Consider the following 20,713-nt stretch of genomic DNA (forward strand, 5'->3'; position numbering starts at 1 on the left):
GGGCAGGTGGTTGCAAGTGACGTGAAGAGGGGCCTGCTGGTGGCCTCCCTCCGCCCGGGCAGGGAGGGCTCCCAGACCAAGAGGATGGTCCTTTAACTGCCCCCGTTAGCGAAACATCGAATGGCTGCAGGCTCTCCTACACGGGCTCCCTCCAGTTTGCCGTCTAAGCAAGCAAACGGCTTGGCTTCATGACACCGGAGACCTGCGGCACCCCCCCCCCCCAGACTGTCGTCACAGCAAAGCATTAGCAGCACCTTTTGGAGTTTGAAAGTCAAAACGAAGAGACGGACAAGACGTGTACCGACCACTACCATGCAGTGGCTACTCGATTTGTTTATTGCTGAGCTCCAACCGGCCATACAGCCACGTGACAATTAACGTGCCATAAAAGTTCTCTGTTTTGAGTACTTGGGCTCATTTTAAATAGCAGGATTTAAAAAAAAACAACAACTGTCCACAGCCCTGGCTGTCAGATGTTTGAGTCACTGTAGACATCAGTGGTTGAGCTGAAGGCTTGGAGAGAAATACAAAAGTACAGAAAATGGTTTCCATATCTCTTAGTTTACGGCGCTGCTTTTGTGGCTGATGATGCCGGAGGGGACGCTGCGGCCTGCCGGGGTCAGCGCTGCTTGTCTAAAACAGCTGGATCATGGAATCTCTTGATTTGCCGACACCAACCCATTTCACTGAAAGGGAAAAGGGTCGCTCAGCCCCAGGGTTTTGGGGCAGGGAGAGGGCGGGGTGGTGGCTGGGGCTCGGGCACCCACCTGCCACTCCGACGTGATTCTCCACGAACCGGATGTAGTTCTGGGCCTGCGGGGGGAGGTCCTCCCACTTCCTGGCGCCCGTGGTGTCCGCCTTCCACCCAGGCAGTGTTTCGTATTCGACCTCGACCTTCTGCAGTATATCCTGGTTAGCTGGGGAAACAAAGGGTAGGGGCTGACCCGTGTCCCGAAGATGCTGGTGTCTCAGGCTGCCCGTTCAGGGGCCTGCTTGCCGTGGGGCTGAGCAGCGAGGAAGGCAGGCAGCCCTGTTTGTTCTCAGAGTTGCAGGGTGGTTTCAGGATACTGGCTGTAACCCTTCCAGACCAGGGGGGACACATCCACCCAGACTTGGGTTTGCTAAGTGCTCTGACAGAACGTACAGTGGTGACTCAGCTAAGGAACTTCACGGACCCCACTCGGAAATTCTAAGGGTCCTGAACATGAAGGGTTCCTGAAAAACTCTTGTGTCCCGTTCCCGGGGCGAGGGCCCCGCTCTAGCTGTGTGGTTCCTGGCATGTGGCTCACAGTAGATGCCAACCACCCCTTATTGACAGAAGGTGCTGGAACAAGCCGTCTACTGCAAGGGTCCTCATTCACATGCTCCCCTGGGCCCTGGATCCCTGGACTCACACCACACTCCCGCTGTGCCCTCTGAAAGGTCGGGGACCAGCAGGGCCAGGGCACACAGGCCAAGAAGACACATGCAGCCCCTGCAGCCAAGCGGCACTGGTGGGTGGCGGGTCTGCGCACACGCACAGGCGAGGGAGGGCCACTCCCCCCACCCCCAGCTGAAGGCAGGAAGTCGCTGGCAGGGGCGCGTCCAGGTGCATAAGTAACAGATCCAAGAAAACATGACCCTTTGTACTTTTTAAAAGATTTTTAAAAGAACGGATGCACGGAGGCAGAAACCCATCAGGTGTTAACTGGTCTGACCGAAAACCGTGTTTTCCTGGGTAGAAGAGTCCGCATTGTGTTTGCACAGAGCCGGCCACACCGGCTGCTCGGGAGCTTCCAGTGCTCCCGGGAGCTGGGCCTCGGCAGCCAGTGCCTCAGTGTCCCCGGGGGCTGGGGCCAGCGGGATTGGCTCCCACCTGTCAACCCTCTCCTGGGGCCAGGCCTCCCCCGGGGTGAGAACCTGTGACTGGCAGCCGCCCGCCCAGGACTGGCCGGCTCCGGAGACAGGTGCTCACTCTGCACGTTTGACGTGCAGACCCTCCCCTGCTCCAGCTTCTTCCTGCCTCGGATCTTTCCGGTACCTGGGAAATAGGGGATCCTCTTCCCGTTCAGCTTGTACGAGACACCGACTTTGACCTCGTCCAGGGCATCCAGGATGTCCAGCTTTGTTAAGGCCAGCCTGTCCAAAAGCCAACAGACCGAGGCACGCTGGAGAAGCCGTTCCGTTCGTCCGTGCCCCTTGCTTCTCTACAAAGATGAGGTGGTCCCAGGAAAACGCGGTGCAGACAGGCTAGGGAGTGGGGCTTGTGTCCATCCTCGCTCTGCTCACCTCGAGGGCCCCCCCCGGGACCCCGTTCTGGTCACTCTTGCCCTATTTGCCCTCCGTCATGGCTCCGCCTAAGTGCTTCTCTGCGGACAGCTGCCCCATGACCCCAGGGACTGGCGGCCTCCCCGGGTGCCAGCTCTTTCCGGCACGGGCCCTGGGCCCCGGGCTCCATCCTGTTTCCTCCGTGTTTCCCTCCTCCCTCCCTCCCTCACGGAGCGGGCCGAGAAGGCTCGCAGGTGGGTCGCCCCGTGCTTGTGAGTCCATGGTGGCCTCTGTGCCCGGCGCAGACACCCTGTCTTCCACGCTTCTGTGTCTCAGCCCCTCGGCGCTCAGAGCGCAGCCGCTTTGGCACTAGGTCCTAGTTGGGGACGGTGGCCCCCTCCCACGGCCCGACCCAAACCTACAGACCTAACGGAGGTGCTGACTTGAGTCCAGCCAGGCCCAGGCCGGCCCCCACTGTGCCCGTGAGGACGGCCTCGTGCGCCCCCGTGCGCTGGCGTAACCTGCTGCGCACGTGCTCAGCCGGCTCTGACGTGCCGGGAGGGGGGGCCTCCCGGGGGGGGCCTCCCTGTCACCCCCACTGCGGCCTCCCCGTGGGGAAGGGGACACCCTGTGGCAACAAACAGGCGGGAAGGGCTGCTCACGCGGTAAAGCCGTTGACCATGTGCGCGTATCGCAGAATCATCAGGTCCAACCAGCCACAGCGCCTCTTCCTGCCCGTGGTCACCCCCCACTCGTGGCCACGGCTCTGTAGCAGGTCCCCAATTTCCTGCGTGAAAACAGAGCGGGTCCATGGCGCCACTAAAGGGAGCCCGCACTTGGCTGCCTCTGTGCTCAACACCTCTCTCTGCTGCCGCCTCCTCCCCTCTTCTCCCCTCCTCTTCTTCCTTCTCCCTCCTCCTCTCCCTCTTCGCCCTCTCCCTCCTTCTCTCTCCCTCCTCCTTCCCCTCCTCTCTCCCTCCTCTCCCTCTCCTTTCCCTCTCCTCCCCCTCTTCCTCTGTCTCTCCTCCCTCTCCCTCCTTCTCTTTCCCTTCTCCTTCTCCTCCCTCCTCCCCCCTCCCCCCTCCTTCCTCTCCCTCCTCTCTCCCCTCCTCTCCCTCCTCCTCTCCCATCTCTCTCCCTCCTCTTCTTCCTCTCCTTTCTCCCTCCTCCTCTCTCCCTCCTCCCCTCCCTCTTCCCTCAGGGGAATGCTTGAAATCACACCCCTTGACAAACCCTTCCTCACACCTGGCTTCTCCTGTTGTTCCCACGTTCTCACATCCCTGGCAGGTGTGTCTGCAGCTAAGGCTCCCCTGATCGGGCCTTGCCGACCAGTGGGGTTGTGTTCTCAATGCCTCCTGAACACGCGGGTGGGGAGCAGGGCAGCCTCTTGTCCCCCCCGATGGCCCGCGGGGACAGAGGGGGAGCTGGCCCTGTAGCTTTGCGCCAGGGGCAAGGTTTATTTCTGGGCAAGATCCCCATCCCTGTCCCTGCTCCCCCTGCCCCGTGAGAGCCCTGGCTACTCCTGGACGTGGCACCCTTCCCTCCCGACGCCGGTCTTCACACGCACCTGCTCGGGACAAGAGCCTGTGCCCTCGCTGCCAAGGGCACAGGGCCGTGCTGAGAAAAGGCCAGTGTTTTCCTGACGGTCCCTGAGCTGCACCACACGGGGCACCCTGAGGGGGGCTGAGGCCCCCCGCGTGCTTGCAGTGCGTCCCGGGGACACGGTCGGCTTGAGCTTCCGCGGTGCGAGGCCGCTGTAGTGTGCAGCCTTCTGTGCGCTCGTCTCTGCCTGCCTCTGCCCTTGCCCTGCGCGGCCCTGCCCGCCCCGCCGCTGAGCGCCCCGTGCCGCGTGTGTCCCCCTGCTGAGGCCCCGCGGGGGCTGGGGACTCACGTTGATCTGCTCGGTGGGGAAGGCGCCGATGCCCACGCGTGTGGTGTAGGCCTTCACCACGCCATAGACCTCGCCTATGTTCTGTGGCGGGATGCCCAGGCCCGTGCACACGCCGCCCACGGTGCAGTTGGATGATGTCACAAAAGGGTAGGTCCCTGCAAGACAGAACCGGACGGGGGGTGTCCACCGCCCCTGCAGGTCACCCCGGCCCGGGGCTGCCTCTTGGCAGAGGACAGCGGGTGATTCAGCCTCCCCTAAGTCCCCTTGGTGGGGTCTCCAGGGCCGGTGGTCTCAGGGACCAACCTGGGGGAGCTGCCTGCAAGGGCACTGTGAGTCAGGCCGCTGTGGCTCAAGTAGGAGTCTGGGGGTGAACAGAGGAAGAAGGCTGCTCCCAGCTTGGATGGTGGGGGCCTCCCCTGCTGTACCAGGTGGCCTCGGCTCGGGTGCGGCCACGGGGTCAGGACAGGATGTACAGGGGGCCCACACAGCCGGGAGCACCGGCTGTACCCAGCCTTGCGGGGAGCCCTGGGCCCAGCTCCGGACACTCTCCCTTCCTTCTACATCGTCTCTCCCTCTTCCCCCTCCCAGCTGAAGCAGGAAGACTGGGGCGGGGGGGTGCAGCGTGATCATCGTCAAGGGGAGCCCCTCCCCGTCCCGTCAGTGGCCAGCCTGGTCCCCAGCAGGCACGAAAGGAGGTCCGCTGGGAGCAGCTGGGCTGGGGACCTACCGAAATCAATGTCAAGGAGGGCTGCGTTGGCACCTTCCACGAGGATCTTTTTGGGGGTGCCGTGGAGTGCCTCGTACATAAAGTAGACGCCGTCTCGGACCATGGGTCGGATCCGCTCAGCAAAGCCCTGTGGGGGGAGGCAGAGGGAGGCTGCAGGGGGCCAGGCCACGTCCGTCCAGCTCCAGCCCCATCTGACAGCCCGATCCTTCCAGTACATTCCTTTCCCGCGAGGGTCCTGACCTGCCAACCTGTCCCCAGACCTGGAACAGCCCCTGGCCCCACCTGAGTCTTATCTGCGACTCTCACGAGCCTCTTCCTGCTGTCATGGGCTGAACTGTGTCCCCCCAGTTAATCTGTCCGAGTCCTGGCCCCCGGCCCCTCGGAATGTGACTGCGTTTGGAAACAGGCCTCTAAAGAGGAGATTACGTTGAGGTCACTGTGGTGGGCCCTAATCCAACATGACTGGCATCCTCATCGGTTTGTCCCTGTCCTCATTCACAGCCTCCAGCAAGGACTGGAAGGAGCCAAGATCCCAGCCTTGGAAACTTCTGGAAGGGCTCTGTGCTCCCCTCATCCTGTCCCTGACCCCATGCTGCCCCTCTGTGAGTCAGCAAGGCCCCCTATACCTCATGCCCCAAATAGGACGGGGACAGCCTCTTTCTCCAGTGCATCCTGGGAAACTTGCCCTGTGGGAAAGCAAGGGGCCCAAGCATCCCCTGGCCTCCCGAGGGGACCCTCCTGACCTGGCTGGCCCGAGGTCCCTAAGAAGGCCAGCCGCCCCGTAAGAATGCCCTGTGACAGCATGCCCTGCGAGCGTTCCGTGAACGTCGGACAGGGCGTCGCGCCTCTGGCAGGCTGCCCGCCGTGCCAGGGGTCCCTGCTCTACCTTGAGCCTTTTGAGTTGACCTTCAACATCCACTTCCAGGGTGGGGAACATGGACCGGTGCTGGTGAGCCAGGTTCTTGAATCTGCAGGGGTGACAGTGACTGCGACCCCTCGCCCCGCCTGGGTGTCCACGCCCCTCCTCACTAGCCACGGTCCCCCCCCCCTTGGGCTGCGGACGGCTGGGTACCTGGCAGAAAATTCATCAAAGTCCGACAGCAGGTCACAGATGCGGAGGCCCGTGCGGGCCGCTTTGGAAGAGTAGGCAGGTCCGATCCCCTTCCTGGTGGTGCCGATACTGGAAGATGGGGCAGCCGTGAACACAGGGAGCCCGGCCCCGCAGCCTGCTGGGGGCCCGGGAGAAGCCCGGACGCTCAGGGCCCCGGGCCGGCACCCCTAGACCCCGGTTTGCACCCCTACAAAAAGGGTAGAGTTGGGAAGGGCGCTTCCCAGCAGTAGCACCTGGAGTCTGGGGCCGCCTCTCCAGGATGGGGGTGGGGGGAGGGGCTGGGGCCCTGGAAGGTGGTCCTGGGCCAGCCCTAACCCTCCCCTCGTCCCAGGCCTTGGCTCTTAGACATCCTGTCTGCGTTCGGCCCCAGCTTCCTTCTTGCGGGGCACTGAGGCTGCTGCCCTGCGTGTCTGACCGGGCTCGGCCGACGGGACGCTCAGCACCGCCACCTGCGGTACCTGCGTGTGAACGCGCGCGGTAGGCGTGCGCGTACCTGCGCGCACACGTGCGGCAAGTGAGCATGCCACGTGACGAGGCAGGACGGCCACTGCCTCACCCTGTCCTGACTTTGAGAGCCAGCCGCTGGCACACTCTCGCGAGGATCTTTGGAGGCCAGGGAAACAGCCGTTGGTACTAGTGGGGCGAGGGTTGGGCGCCGTGGTGAAGTGGTGGCCCGTGTGTGTGTGTGTGTGTGTGTGTGTGTGTGTGTGGCGGGGCCGGGGCACCAGCGGTCCCGGTGGCTTCCAGTGGACCTCGGCCCCCTCTCCGCACACCCCAGGGCCCCCAGACTCGAAAGCCCCCCGGAGACACTCACTTCTTCCCCTCCTGCGCCTGTCGCTGTACTTCCTGCAGCCCGTCCACCGCCTGGTGAAAGTCAAACACTGCCCGGCCAGGCCAGGGTCCCCAGGGGGAGACAGACACAGGGTTAAGGGCCTCGCCTGCGCCAGCCCAGCCGCCCGGGACAGGTGGTCCAGTTTGAAAGGGGACATACTAGGATCTGGCCGCCGCCCAGACTCACGCGTCACCGTGAGTCCCTCGGGCCTCAGCTTCCCCACCTGTCAATGGGAACAGTGACCCCCACCCACTGCCCACTTTCAAGTTTTCGAGAAGGCCCCGTGGAGCTACGGGGCCCAGCGTCCCGGGGAGGAGGGCCGCGGCCGCGTCATCGCTTACGTGGCGGGTGGGTGGAGCTTACCCAGGTGGGCGCGGTCAGAGATGATGAGCCTTTTCTCCCAGTCCTTCAGACCTGCGGCCACCGGGCAGGCGGTCAGCCTTCAGGGGCAGCTGGCCCAGGTCCCTCCCAGGGCGAGTCCACAGAGGTCACCAGGGGTGTGCCCTCCCCTCCTGGCCTCTCTCCCTGCCGAGGGCCCCGGAACCTCCCGCCCCGCCCGGGACGCCCCCCACATCTCCCTGCGGGGCCTCCGTGCTGTCACTTCTTGCTGCTCACGGCCCAGGGTCAGGTTCCGGTTGACTCTTCTGGCTCCTGCCCTGAACTCGAGCCCTGAGGCCGAGGCACGCTTCCTCCTCGGACCCCATCGGGGTCTCAGGGCTGCGGCCTCTAGACAACCGTCACGGGGCGCAGTTGCCCAGACACCTGGCCGGTGGCCTCGCTCTAGCCCCTCTCTGCCTCCTGCCTCCGGAAACCACATCATTGCCTGCAGGCGTGGCGGGCCCAGCGCTCCCCAGTCCTGGCTGGGGGGCTCCAGCCAACTCCAGGTCCCAGGGCCCCTCCCTGACTTCCTGGATGTGACGCTCCAGAGCCACCTGTCCCCCGTGTCGTGAAAGCGCCTTACAAACACTGGGACCCACAGCCAATTTGGGGCCTTAGGCCGCCCTGCTCTGTGCGTCCTGGAGCGAAGTCCGGCTTTCTGCAGGGGCAAGGCCAGCAGGAGGCGGGTGGGGGCCCGGCCGAGTCGGGGAGCCCCCCCACCCCAGAGCCGGGCCAGGGTCAGCGCGTGGGGACGCGGACCCACCTTTCTTCTCATTCTTTTCTGCTTCTTCAAACAAGCCGGGTAAGTGGACGACCACCCCATTGCCTGCAACACACGACAGGAAACTGGATTGAATGGCAGACCCTGGCGAATTCGGCGAGAGCGTCATCAAGCGTGCGCGCTCACGGCAAGTGGGGTGAGGGCGTCATCAAGCGTGCGCGCTCACGGCAAGTGCGGTGACCGCGTCATCAAGCGTGCACGCTCACGCTCCCAGCGGCCGTGTTTGCGAAGCCGGGCCCCGGACGTGGTGAGCGGGAAGCCGACTGGGCTCTGGCCACGCTGGGAGCCTGCGCAGCCGTACAAAGGGAGGACGTTCGGACCTGCTACAGCACGCGGACCGCGGGGACACGACGCCGAGTGCAACAGCCCAGTCCCCAAAGGACCCACACAGTGTGGCCACTCACACGAGGTCCCCAGAGGAGTCAGATTCGCAGAGACAGAAAGTGAAAGGGGGTGCCAGGGGCTGGGGGTGAATGTTTAATGGGGACAGAGCCTCAGGCTGGGAAGATGGAAAGTCCTGGAAACGGACCATGGCGGTGGGTGCGCTACAGTGTACACGTGCTTCGTGTGCTGAGCCCTGTGCCTGAAGGTGGCCAAGAGGGGAAGCTTACGTTCTACGTGTTTATCACGGTAGAGACGACAGGGCCCGAACAAGACAAAAGCCAGCACGGAGCGTTTACAGGGCCGGACAGCGTTTGGTGGTCGCTGCGGCAGGGGCAGGGCTCCAGCCAGAGGCCTGAGGGAGCCTCTTGGAGTGATGACAGTGTCCTAGGGCTGAGTTGTGGTGGCGGCTGCGCGATTGTGGCGAATTTCACAGCACGTAAATTACACTTCAGTAAAGCTGCTGCGGTTGATTTGAGCAGCGGAAAAGCGGGAGAAATGCAGCCCCAGCCGTGCCCGGACCCGACTGGGGCCTCTGGGGAGCCGAGCCTTCCCTAGCCATACGACGCTGGAGTGGGATCCACATACATGCTTTACACGGGCAGGGACCGAGGCCCAGAGTAGGAAGGTGGCTGGCCCCAGGTCACATGGCGCGTTGGTGTGGGGTCCCATGTGAAACGCAAGCCCTTTCCTCTTAGACCAGAGGCAGTGGGGCTGGGGCACCTGCTGCCTTCCTATGAGGAACCCCTCCTGGCCCGGTCCCCGCCAGGGCTGGCGGTGGCACAGGCTCGGCCAAGGGAGATGGGACACAGGTCCAGATGGGAGTGGCTCCGAGACTATGCGGTCCGTGCCCAGTACAAAAGGTCACCTAAATGCCACGGCGTCCTGAGATGGCCACGTGGCAGGGGCCCAGGCAATGTCGCAAGCTGAGGGGCAGCTGTGTGAGCTCTGGCACGTTCTGCCCCTGCCCAAGCACGCCGGTGGCTGGGCTGAGCCCTGCCGTGCTGCCCGGTGACCACCCAGCCTGGGCTCCGGCTGCCGGCCCCCGCCCGCCCCAGCTCCTCAGCGGCAGGCAGAGCTCCTCCGATGAAGCAGTGCCTCCTTGGCCTTGCTTCCCGCCAAGTGGGGCCCGGGGCCTGGCTGCAGCAGGGCCTCAGCCTGCGGGTTGTCCCCGGGCTGTCCTCGGCCCCTGCAGGGCACCCGAGTCTGCACTCCTGCAGCCCTCTGCTCTGCCCAGCTTCGCGTGACCACACACGGCCCCTCAGCCCACACGTTCCTTCTTTTCCCCGACACCGTGCCCTCACTGGGCTCACACGCAGCTGCAGACTTCACTTCCCAACCGGGGAGGGGCGGATACGTCACCAGTGAGGTCCTGCTAAGTCGTGGAAGGAGCCGGAGGAAAAGTCCTGGACACCGTGGGAGGGCGTCCCGGGGGCCTGGCCCGGGCAGGGGGGCTCAGGCTAAGAGCTAAGGGCAGGACAGGCAGTCCAGCCCAGTGGCCGGGAGGGAGGGGAGAGAAAGAGAGGCAGACAGAGACAAAGAGACACAGAGCGGGAGACCCCACAGTCCTGGAAGGGCCGCGAAGGTCCCGGCCCTGAGGGCGAGCCGTGCTGTGGGGAGCGGGTGGTGAGGAGGCTGGGCCTCCACGAACGCGCACACACGCTTGCCTGCACACGTGCACGTCCCCATCCACACGGCACACTTGCTCTCACTCACACACGTGCAGGCGTGCAGACGCTCACGTTCACGCCCACAGTCGCAAACGTGCTGGTCCCTGCGGCCTGGACGGGCCTCCCGCCGCCCCCTCTCCGTCTGGCCCAGCCCCACGTGGCACCCCGGGCCCAGCTTGCCGGCACACTCGGGACCCCAGGCTGGCGGCTGGGCACGGCGGACACTCACCGATGAAGGACACGGCCTTGGTGTTGATGATGCCGCTGGGCAGCAGGTGGAAGTCGTACTCCCTGCCGTCCGCCACCACCGTGTGGCCCGCGTTGTTTCCGCCCTGGGAGCAGAGACCCGGCTGAATGTGCGGGAGCCTCAGGGCTTGGCCCTTCCCTGGGAGGGCCTGCCAGCCTCACTCTGGACTGGCTGCAGACAAGGTGCTTGGGGGCTGCCTCCCCCAGGGTGCACAGGATACTGTCCACACTTGGACTTGGGGAGTCTGGCGTGGCAGGTGGCTCTGATCCGGGTCTGGGGTGCATCAGGTTGGTGACCCACTCCTCGGATGAGGTGCGGGGGCCTGGCTGGGGGACTGGGTTGCAGAGGGGCTGGCCCAGCCGGTCCCCCAGCCCCCCAGGACCCCCCTCGTGGGCAGGCCCCTAGGAGGCTGGCTTGGCAGAGGTCACCCAGAGGTGCTTATAACTCCGCCCCACCTGTGACCCTCTCTGGGTGTCTCCTCTGATGCGGGAGTGAGGGGCCAACCCTCCCAGGAAGCGCAAACCCAGACAGGCCCCCACAGCTCGAGCTCTGTGGTGGCGCACCCTGGTGCCCACCTCTGGGGCTGGGTGAGGCACAGGTGCAGTCATTGGTCATCGGGGCCAGCGCTCCCACCCCCTTAGCAGGGGCCCCTCCCTTCCCGCCCCTTCGGCCTGTGCCTGCCATCGAAGAATGAAAAGGAAAAAAACAATTCCGAGGCCAGCCCTGTTCTGGGGACACCCAGGTGACGGTGGGCTCGGACTGGCTGGGGTGGGTGGCCAAGCCGGGGGAGGCCAAGCCCCAGGAGGGAGGCCCAGCCTCCCGTTCCCACCAGCAGAGGGCACTGTGGGCACCCCGGCGGCCCCTGGGGCGGGAAGCCTGCTGGCTGGTGCCCCGCCTCGCCCACCTTCCTGCCCCAATCTCTGCAGAAACACAGGCTTATCCATCGGGCCTCTCCCTGCCGGCCCGCTGTGCTCCAGCCTTGCGAAGGGGGGGCCGGGGGCCATGGTCTTGCCTGCCCCAGGCAGGTCTGGATGCCAGCAGCCTCCTTCCCCCACCTGCCTACCAGGAGTACCTGCTTCTTCCAGTCCCTCCACACACAGCCCAGGGTGGGGGGTGGGGGGGCATGGCCGGGAGCCTGGGGGCAGCGAGGAGCAGACACTGGAGACCCCCCAGGCCAGAAGCTTTCCCTCCTGCGCCTCCCGTCATGCATCAGTGCCCTAGCGCATCTCCCGGTCCCACGAGCCCTCCACCCCCACTCGCCCCTGTGAGCTGTACCGACTGTCCCACACGGCCCTGTGAGAAAGCAGTTCCACGTGGGGCCCCCCCGACTCCCCAGCACCCCGCTTATTTAGTGCATGTGGACGGTCTTTCTGGGTCTGCTGCTGCCCGGACACGGTGTGGAGGACCCTCTCTAACAGACCCCTGGGGTCACCACGACCCAGGACCGGGCCGTGTCCCCAGGTGCTCTGAGGCCGGCAGGGACCGAGCTGCCCTGGGACTTGAAGGCCGGTGGCTGTGGGAACGGACCGCAGGCTCCCGGCAAATGATGGTGGAAAGGGATGGGCTGCCCTGTGGGGAGCAGACAGGAAGGGTGAAGGGGCGGTGGGGGCCTGGGAGCCCAGGGGGGTGTCCCACGCGCAAGGGCAGGAGGGCAGCACCAGGCCGCAGGGGGCTCAGGACAGACACGGTGCTGGGAGGTGACCCGGGTGGGCTGCTCCAGAGGAGACAGGGAAGGGGCCTCAGAGGGGCCGTGGGAGGGAAGGGGGATGAAGACAGAAGATGCTGGCGGGCCGGTGGGGGGGGAGGGGAGCAGGGGCAGAGGGCTCGGCCCCAGAGGCACACGCCATCCTTGCTCTGCCCTGGCCTCGGCACCTGTGTGCTGCACACGTCTACGCGCACTGGACGTTCATGCCCCGTCACAACTGCCGCCACAGGAGGGGCGCCTGGGGGTGTGGTCTCCACTGGCAGATGGGGCCACTGAGGTCCCCAGAGAAGTGACCGCAGCAGGATCCAGGCTGGGCTGGACGCAGGCCCCACTGCCTCTCTGCAGACGCCTGCCCCCCTGTGGCCGCTTCCTGCTTGCCCCAGCTGGGCCCAGACACCCCCGCCTCCCTCCCCACTCTCCCCGTGCCCAGCACCAGGGTCAGCTGGCCCCAGGACACACACACACACACACACACACACACACACACAATGAGAAGCTCCTCACGCATACCCCCACCTTTGTTTGGGGTAAACACGGGTACCTAGGAACAGGCACAGGCCGTCGTGGGCCAGTGGGCGTCAGGTGACCGCTGCCAGCTGCAGGGCCCAGGCGTCAGGCCACAGTCCTCTCCCGGGGGCAGAAGCTAGCCCCAGGAGGCCGCGCCCGGGGCCTGCTGGGCTGCAGGGAACACTTCTGAGAGCTCCAGGGGGACTGTCCCAGAGCTGCCCCGGTCTGTCCTCCCCCAGGTCACACGCAGGCCGCTGGTGAGGTCGGGGCAGGAACACCCCACCTGCCCTCCTCAGGTGGTGGCCCAGGTGCCGTCTGTAGTCCGAAGGCCCCAGGACGGCTGGGCCAGGGGGCCGTCGGGCTGAGGGTGCAGCCCCACACGCTCCAGCCTGGTTTGGAAAACCGCTTGGAAGGAGGAGCTTGTCCAGGGTCCAGTGAGACGGGTGAGGACGCGTGGCCGGCCTGGCCGCCTCCGTGGGGACTGCCTCTCGGGCGGCCCCTCTCGGCCTCCCTGTCCCAGGGGGCAGGTTCTGCCCTGGGCGGGGGGGGGGGGTGGTGAGCAAGGACCACTCCGAACCTCAGGGCGGCCGAGGCGGGGGGTGGGATTCCCAGACCTCGACTCCACTGCCTGAAGCTGGCCTCACCCTTCCTGGTGCCCCTGGGGGGCTGGCCAGTCAGGTGGGAGCTGGGCACAGAGGCAGGGCTCGGGGCGGCCTTAGGGGGCTCTGCCTGCCTCCGGGTCCTCCCTCTGTGCTCGAGCCTCAGGTCGGGCAGAGCTCCAGTCCCACTGCCCCCGCCCAGCCTGTCTGGCCACTCCTGGACACCCCTGCCAGCTGCCTCCCTGGAGGAAGAGATCTAAGAAAGGGGGGCTCTCTCACTCCTGGACACAGGAGCAGAACCAAGGCCACGGCTGGCCCGCTAGGGAGTCTGGCCAGATCTGACCTTCGCATCCCCGCAGGAGCCCAGGAAAGGCGGGGCCCAGGCCCAGCAGGGAGCCTCTCCACCGGGCTGCCTGGGCTTCGAGTGTGAGTGGCGGCCGTGGGCTGGGCAGCGCAGACCCCTCCCCTGCCCCATCTAGAGAGCGGGCCCCGCCCCGTGTGCCCTCCGCCACCCTCCTTGGCATCTCTAGGCTGGGCAGCCCTGAGAGCCCGCTCCGGGTCCCCACCAGGCCCCCGAACCTGGGGGACAGAGAGCCCGTGGGAGCCATCTTCCTGGCGCCCTCGGCCCCTCCCTCCAGGAGGCCCCTGCTGACCCCCTGAGCTCCCCTGGGGGCCATTTCCGGGCCTGACGGACCTGCCTCTGCAGCTCCCCTGGGCAGGCAGCCGTGCCCTTTGAAGAGCAGGCCCCGGTGCCCAAGTCTGGCCTGGCGCCCGCGGGCCTTGGGAACGCTGACGGGCGGGCTCTGCCGGATCAGAGGGACCATCTGCTGTTCAGGGATGTCACCTCCTCGGAGGCAACGGGGGTGGGGGCTGGGAGCGTACAGGGGGGCAGTGCGAAGGAGAGAGGATGCTCCTGGGACGTCACCCCCACCCCCGGCGCTGTGGCTGCTCCTTCTCCCACAGCACCCCTGCCTGGCCGCCGGTGCCTCTCCGCACCCCTCCTGGCCGCCACGGTCCACACCCACGGGGCTCCGCGTGGCCGCCCTATGGAGGGGGACTTGTCACCCACGCGTGTACCGCTGCCGTCCAGCATCGGTCCCCGTCCCTGCCCCCTTTCGCCAGCCCTCGGCCCCAGCACCCCGCTGACCTCTGACCTGCCAGGGCCCGACCCCTACGACCGGCTCAGCCACCACTCCTCCCGTTCTCTCTGAACCCCCAGCTACCCGGGTCCCCACGCTGCTCTGGACGGCTCGTTTGGCCACAGTGCCCCCTCGGCCCCGGTTCCCGGGGAGGCACCAGCCTGGCTGTCTGCCCTGCGATGCAGCCCCCTCCTCCCCGCCCCCGCCATCATCAGCATTGAGGGCCCCAGGCCCCTTCTCCCCGACGACGTCCCTCATTGTGTTTCTCACACAGCCTCGCCCCCATCCCTGCAGCCAGAGCCCGCCTCCCAGCCCGGCTCACTCTGGACGGGCACCGCCCCTGTCGGTCCCCAGCCCCGGTCCAAGTGCCCGACAAGTGGACAAAGGGAGGGAGTGAGCAGGGAGGTGAGCAGGGGCGGGTGGGGGTGGGGGCAGCTCCTCAGAGGCTGCGGGGCCCCTCCCGGCCAGCCCCCAGAGTGCTTGGGGTCCGCTTGGGTGTGGGTCTGGGTCCTGGGCTGCAGAGCCAGCTTTTATCAGGCTCCTGCACGACACACGGCAAGGGGCCGGCCCTCAGGGGGAGACGCTTGCGGCCGCAGGCCCGCCCGCGGGGGAGAAACCCGGTTCACCCTCCTGTGCGCAGCTTCACCCCGTCTGTATCTGCTGCCACAGGCAAGCTCCTTCACTCGTTCACTCATTCAACCCAAAGAGTTGCCCTCTGCTCAGTGAGGCTCCGGGTGGGGGCTGGGAGAAGGGAGGTCCTGGGCTCCAGGTGGGTAGGCAGGCCTCACCTGCCGGGGCCACAGGGGGCTGTGTAACCTGGGGGGGGGGGCCGCCTCCAGAGCCGCCGCTGGGTGGTCAGTGCCGTCAGAGGATGCAGACTTGCAGGGGAGGCCCGCTTCTGGAAGCAACCCCGGGCGCTCCCGGCCCCCGTCCCTGTGGAGGGCCCCGGCCAGCCTGGGGTTCGAGGTGAGGTGTCTCCTGAAACCCCCCGGGGAGAGGGGTCCCAGAGCACCAACAAGCCGCAGGGCGTGGCCCCTCAACCACTGAGGTCACCGTGTGCAGCACCAGACCTTCCACCACCGTTCGAGGCCCCCAGCCCTTCCCAGGAAGTGACTGGCTGGACTACAGTGGAAACTGAGAGACCCAGCACAGCTCCCTCGCTCGTACTGAGCACGTCACACACAGAGCCCCGTTTACACCGAAGCTGGAAGGAGGGAATTTTAAATCCTGACCTTGGTGGTCCTGGGCAGGGGGCCCCACAGCCTTCTGACCAAAGTAACTTGGGAGGTGGAGGGAGGGTTGAGGGTGAGCCCCTGGCTCTGTGGGCCTGGGGCCGAGTCCAGGCTGGGGGTGGGATCAAGCAGCAGGAAGGACACTGAAAGAGGGACCCCGGAGGAGGTCTCGAGGAGGTGTGGGGACTCATAGGAGGGGCCAGCAGAGCTCACAGGGGGAACATGTGAACTTGCTACAGAGAGCAGAGGCCCCCGGGGCTGTTGTCACTCGGTCCAGAGGGAGCCCGCCCCGCCAAGAGCAAAGGGAGGCCCCGGGGGACCCAAAGCAGCACCCCAGACCCAGAACGCTGGGCGCGGACCAGGCACTGCAGGGGTTGGGGGGCGGGGGGCGGGGCGTGAAAGCTGGGAGGGCACAGAGGCGGGCGCGAGGCGTCTGTTCAGCGTTCAAGTGGCACGGAAAACAGCAGCGGGAGGAAGCCAAGCCTGAGACCCCCGACAGTAAGGAAGGTCGTGGGGGAGTCCTGGGGCGCCGACCACGGGCCCCACACGACGGGTGGGAGAGAAACAGGACAGCGGTGGGGGTGCAGGCGGCCTCAGACCACGAGGGCCGCAGAGGGCTTCCCGGCCGTGCTGAGTGCGAGACGGAGGAGACAGGCCTGCTGGCGGAGGACGGTCGGCCGAGCCGAGGCAGGGTGGCGCCAGTCAGCAGCCGCCCCGCAGGACGGCCCCGGGCCCAAGTGACAGGCCAGGTGACCCTTCTGGTCACTGGGGCTGGCCGGCTTCAGCCCTTCCAGGCAGCCGCCCAGACGGGACTCCTGGCCCGGCCCGCTCTGCCCACTGCACGTGCCCGCCGTCCGCTTCCCTCGGCCCCTCGCTCCCACGTGCTGCCCGGCTCCCGGGGTCACGGCTCCGTGTGGCTCTGTGCACCCGGTGGCCGTGACTTTGGGCTTCATGTGTTCGCACCCTGAGTAAGAGGCAGCCTTCCCCAGGGCAGAGGCTGGCGCCTCAGCAGGCAGCCGGACGCCAGGGCCGTCTCCACGGGTGTGTGGCACACGTGAGGGCCCACACGTGCTGCTTCTTCCCATTCCTCAACTTCTCCGGGCCTCACTTTCCCGGCTTGTCAGGAGGCTGGAGGGGGGTGGGGTGGGGGGCGCCGGGGCTCCTACAGGCAGAGACGCGGGTGATCTCAGTGTGAGAAGTCAGATGGGGGCCAGCCTGCTCTGCCCGTGGCTGGTCCCGTCGGGGACTCTTCCTGGTGATGGACAGGAGAGGGCAGGGCCTGGCCTGCTGACCCAGGTGGCAGAGCAGGGAGGCCCCACTCCAGAACCATTTCCAGAACGAGGAGAGCCCACAAAGGCCCCCAGTCTCTTCAGGAGGGAGACGGGCCACAGACAGACGCGTGAGGCTCACTGGGGCCGGCAGGTTACACGGAGGGCCGTGGCGCCGTGTGCCCAGGAGCAGGTGGACAGGAATGGGTTCGCTGGCCAGGCTCAGGGCACGGAGGGTGGGGGCCTCTCACGATCCCAGGAAGCACCTTCCGGGAACCCACTGCCCGGAGGGCACAGGAGTGGGCACAGAGAGCGGCTGGCGTGTGCCGAGAGCCAAGCGTTGGGCTCACCCTTTCCCCGGGGGCATGCCCCAGCCTGAGCCCTCCCGCCAGGGGCCAGGGGATAAGGGTACAGACCAGGCAGAGGAGCTCAGGGGTGTCCCCGCCCCACTTGGAGCAGCATTTCTGGGCATGGCTCCAAACCGCAGCGGAGCCAAAGCACGAAGCGTAAAGCCCACCCGTCTGTGCCCTGAGCTCTAAGTTATCCGGTCAGCAGCGTGGCTCTCGCTCTGGTAGAGGGGCAGTGGCTCCGAGGGAGCGGCCCGGAGGGAGCCCATAGCTGGCAGGGGCCACCCGGGGCCCTTGGGGACAGAGCCCGTGTCCGGCTCCCCGGTGGCGCTGCCAGCCCCTGGGTCACCCTGGCCAGCCGTCCGTGGCCCCTCCCTTTCCCCCTGAGTCTGGCCGGGACCCTCCTTGCCCCTGGTCCCTCTTCCTCCGGGTCCTGGCCCCCTGTCCTGCCCTTGCCTCTGCCTCCTCTTGGCTGATGCCCCAGGGCCACCCCGCTGGCTGGCCCAGTGCCAGACCCAGACAGGATGAGAAGGGAGGGTGTCTCAAACCAGACAGAAGCTGGGGGCGCCACCCCACCCCACCCCATGAGGATCCGGTGTCCCCAACTCAGCACTTGTATTTATAGCTCTGCCCTGGCCCCCGGCCTTAAGGGGTGGGGCTGGGCGGGGGAGGCGGTCCCTGGGGGAGGGGGCGGGGGAGGGGAGTGTGTGCGTGTGCGAGGGTCGGGGTGTCCAGGAAGGGAAGGTGTCCAGGAAGGGAAGGTATCCAGGAGGCGTGGCCAGGTCAGGGCGCGGGAGGAGAGGGTCCCCGGGAGCGGGGAGGAGGGGGGTGCTGGAGGGGGGGGGGGGGCCCGCACCTGGCAGCGGCTGATGATGTCGGCGTCCGTGGCCAGCAGGTCCACCACCTTGCCTTTGCCCTCGTCCCCCCACTGCGCGCCCAGCACCACGGTCACCCGGGAGCCGGTGGCCGCCGCCTCCTGCTGCAGCCGCCCCCGCTTGACGCCGCCCGAGCCGGGGGGCCGGTCATTGGAGGAGGCTCGGGTTCCCGACATGCTGGTGCGGTCCTCGGCTGCGCTGGGCCACGGGAGGGCCTGGCCGCCGCACCATTAAAAGGAGCCGGCCCGGGGCAGGGGGCGGGCCGGGGGCGGGCCTGGCCGGTGCGGTGGCGCCTCTCGGTGACCTCCAGGCTGCCGGGTCCCGCCCCCCGCCCGCCCAGCCACCACCAGGGAGCCGAGTTGGGCCGCGGACGCTTACTCATGGAGGTGGGGGGACGGCGAGAGCGCTCCGCGGTCCAGGTTTCTCCCTCGGGAAGGCGGATGGGGACGTCTGCGCTCCCGGCCCCAGGCGGGGCCTGGGGGGCCCTCTCCAGGGTGGGGGTGCGGCTTGTAAAAGGGGAGCCGTGTCCTCACACCGCACCGGGGGGGGGGGGGCGGGCTGCATCTTGGGGGCTTGCAGCGCACCTGCCCTGAGGTGAACCTGGGTCACTGGACCCAAGCGCGCACTCTGGTGGCCAAAGAGAGAGCGCGCGGCTGTCCCCTCCCCCAGCACGCCCACGCACACTCTCAGGGGCTTGGCGTCCAGCACGGGGCAGGCAGGCCCCACTCGGGCTGTGCTGCCTCTGGTCCGCAGGGCCCGAGAGTCCAGGGACACAGGACCGGCGATGGTAGGGTCACCTGGCCAGCAGAGAAACAGCCAGGGATGCTGGCCAACCCCCACACGGCCACGGTCTCCAAGAGGCTCCACTCGAGACACCTTTCTTGGCCCAGCCTGTGCAGGGACTGGGTTTCCAGACAGGATTTGCATCCCATTGCTGGGCTCCCGTGCTCCCAACTGGATGCCCTGCGGGGCCTCCCGGGAACGCGCCACATCCTGAGTGGACTCAGTTTGGGTGTGGCTCACCCCACTGGGAGATGGGGCCAGGGATGGACCCCGGGAGGGGGGGCGGGAGCACACTCTTAGCCTCTCACCTTGTTCCCTCTGGGGGCGGCGGGGGGGGGGGGGCAGTCTCAGTACAGAGGCCCCCAGAGCCCAGCAACTAACCTGTGGCCAGGGCTCAGGGAGCGCGGGGCTCCGTGGATTCCGGTGGGGGGACCAGAGCTCCCATGGAGGAAGAGAGAGCAGGCTCTGGCTGCCACACAGTCACTCACAGAGAGTCCCAGCTCAGGACTGCACTGCCAACCTGCCCCTCGTTTGTCCCCTCCTCGGCCCACCCCCTGCTGGGGTCCTGGCTGGGATCCCTCCGCGGCCCAGACCCTCTTCTCTGACACGGGGACACCGCGGTTCCTTCCTCCCGGAGTTGCTGTGGGGCAAACACCAGGGTGCAGGCAGGCCTCCCGTCCTTGGCCCCCCTGGGCGACAGCCCCCCTCCGCCCCGGCTGGTAGTGCAGGGGCAGGCGGGCTGCCTTCTGGAAGGCCAGGCAGAGCAGGCTGAGGGTGGGGCCCAAGGCCTCGGGCAGCCTGGAGAGGCTGTGGCAGGGGGCTTGGGTGTTTCTGGGAGTGGGGGCTGGGAGGGGAACTGGCTGTGCAGACACGGAAAAGTCGGAAAGGCATGGTTGTAGCAGAAGGGACCGAGAAGGCGGGAAGGGTTGTTTGCATTTGCAGAAGAAGGAGCCCAGCCTTCCGAAAGGCCACAGGAGCCCCGGAGGGGAAGGGGATGTGCGAGTCACGTCAGATGGGGATGTTTCTCTCTGCCGAAGGGGGGGGGGTGCTAGTTTGGAGCCCTTCCTGGGGGAGCCTGGGGCTCAGTGGGGACAGCATGGGGGCTCACACGGGATCTGCAGGGCCAAACCCTGTCCGGCAGGGGCACCGACTCCCCCAAGCCCGGTCTATAAATAGCCAGAGGGCCTGGTGGGAGGGGGCGGGGTTGGGCTTTTCTATAAACAGCCCTGTCCTGGCCCAACAGCTGGGGCCCTGCCGGTCACACGGCCCTGCCTGAATTAGAACACATCCCCTCTGCCGTGGCCTGTGCACAGTGGGCCTGTCACCAGGGTGGTGGAGGAACAAGTCAGCAAGCTCGGGGGCCTCACCGTGTGACCTCGGGCTCAGCCCCATGGGGTTTCCACCATGAACCACATCATACACGGTGGTCCAGGACGCAGACACCACAGATGCCTGCAGGACGCTTGCACCCTTGAGCGCAAGACTGCACGGCAGGGGTGAAGACAGTATGCGGCAGGGGCGAAGAGGGCGGGCCGCAGTTTCCTAAGACGTCGGTCACGTAGCCCCAGCCTAACGAGCGCACGCGTAGGCGCAAACACAGGCGTGCGGATACGCGCAAACGCTTCGCGCCGAACAACGCGGGGTCGTGCACACGAAGGGGGAGCAGGGCGAGGCCCCGCCAGACGGCGGGGTGTTACTCAGCTAGAAAAAGGGGTGTTGTGCCAACACACGCTGCGACACGGAGAAGTCTCGAGAGCACGCCATGTGGAGCGTAGCAGTCACAGAAGGCCACGTATTGGGATTCCGTTCATACGAATGGTCCACAGAAAGCAAATCCACGAGACAGAAGGCAGATTTGGGGGCTGGGGGAGGGGGGATGCGGAGTGAGCGCTAAGAGAACTTTTGGGGGATGGTGGAATATTCTAGAATAGGATCTTGGTGCTTGAACATCTCGTGCATCTGCTGAAAAGTCACCGAATTACACACCCACAGC

At 66.5% G+C, this 20,713-nt stretch overlaps 1 protein-coding gene across 1 annotated transcript; it reads right to left on the reverse strand.

Annotated features, from left to right (window-relative positions):
- Positions 1-298: 298 nt before the first annotated feature.
- Positions 299-18,174, reverse strand: ADSS1 (adenylosuccinate synthase 1). The gene is made up of 13 exons (XM_086708651.1): positions 17,919-18,174; positions 10,248-10,350; positions 7,950-8,012; positions 7,172-7,222; positions 6,791-6,857; positions 5,938-6,045; positions 5,752-5,833; positions 4,866-4,992; positions 4,139-4,293; positions 2,910-3,034; positions 2,021-2,118; positions 768-917; positions 299-686 (listed from the first exon to the last, which is right to left on the reverse strand). The coding sequence occupies exons 1-13, from the start codon at positions 18,111-18,113 to the stop codon at positions 634-636; spliced, it is 1,377 nt and encodes a 458-aa protein (XP_086564777.1). The 5' UTR covers positions 18,114-18,174; the 3' UTR covers positions 299-633.
- Positions 18,175-20,713: the final 2,539 nt, after the last annotated feature.

This window comes from Puma concolor, chromosome B3 (assembly GCF_028749965.1).
Source record: "Puma concolor isolate L17-30 chromosome B3, mPumCon1.1.hap2, whole genome shotgun sequence".
In the NCBI taxonomy this organism is placed as follows: domain Eukaryota; kingdom Metazoa; phylum Chordata; class Mammalia; order Carnivora; family Felidae; genus Puma; species Puma concolor.

Bases quoted from the DNA above. Each gene is read 5' to 3' on its own strand.
- ADSS1 (XM_086708651.1), bottom strand. From the start codon at position 18,113: ATGTCGGGAACCCGAGCCTCCTCCAATGACCGGCCCCCCGGCTCGGGC. The intron at 4,993-5,751 runs GTAGAGCAGGGA...CTCCCCCCACAG, and splicing joins GTCAACTCAAAAGGCTCAAG to GGCTTTGCTGAGCGGATCCG. The intron at 687-767 runs GTGGGTGCCCGA...TTTCCCTTTCAG, and splicing joins GAATCACGTCGGAGTGGCAG to TGAAATGGGTTGGTGTCGGC.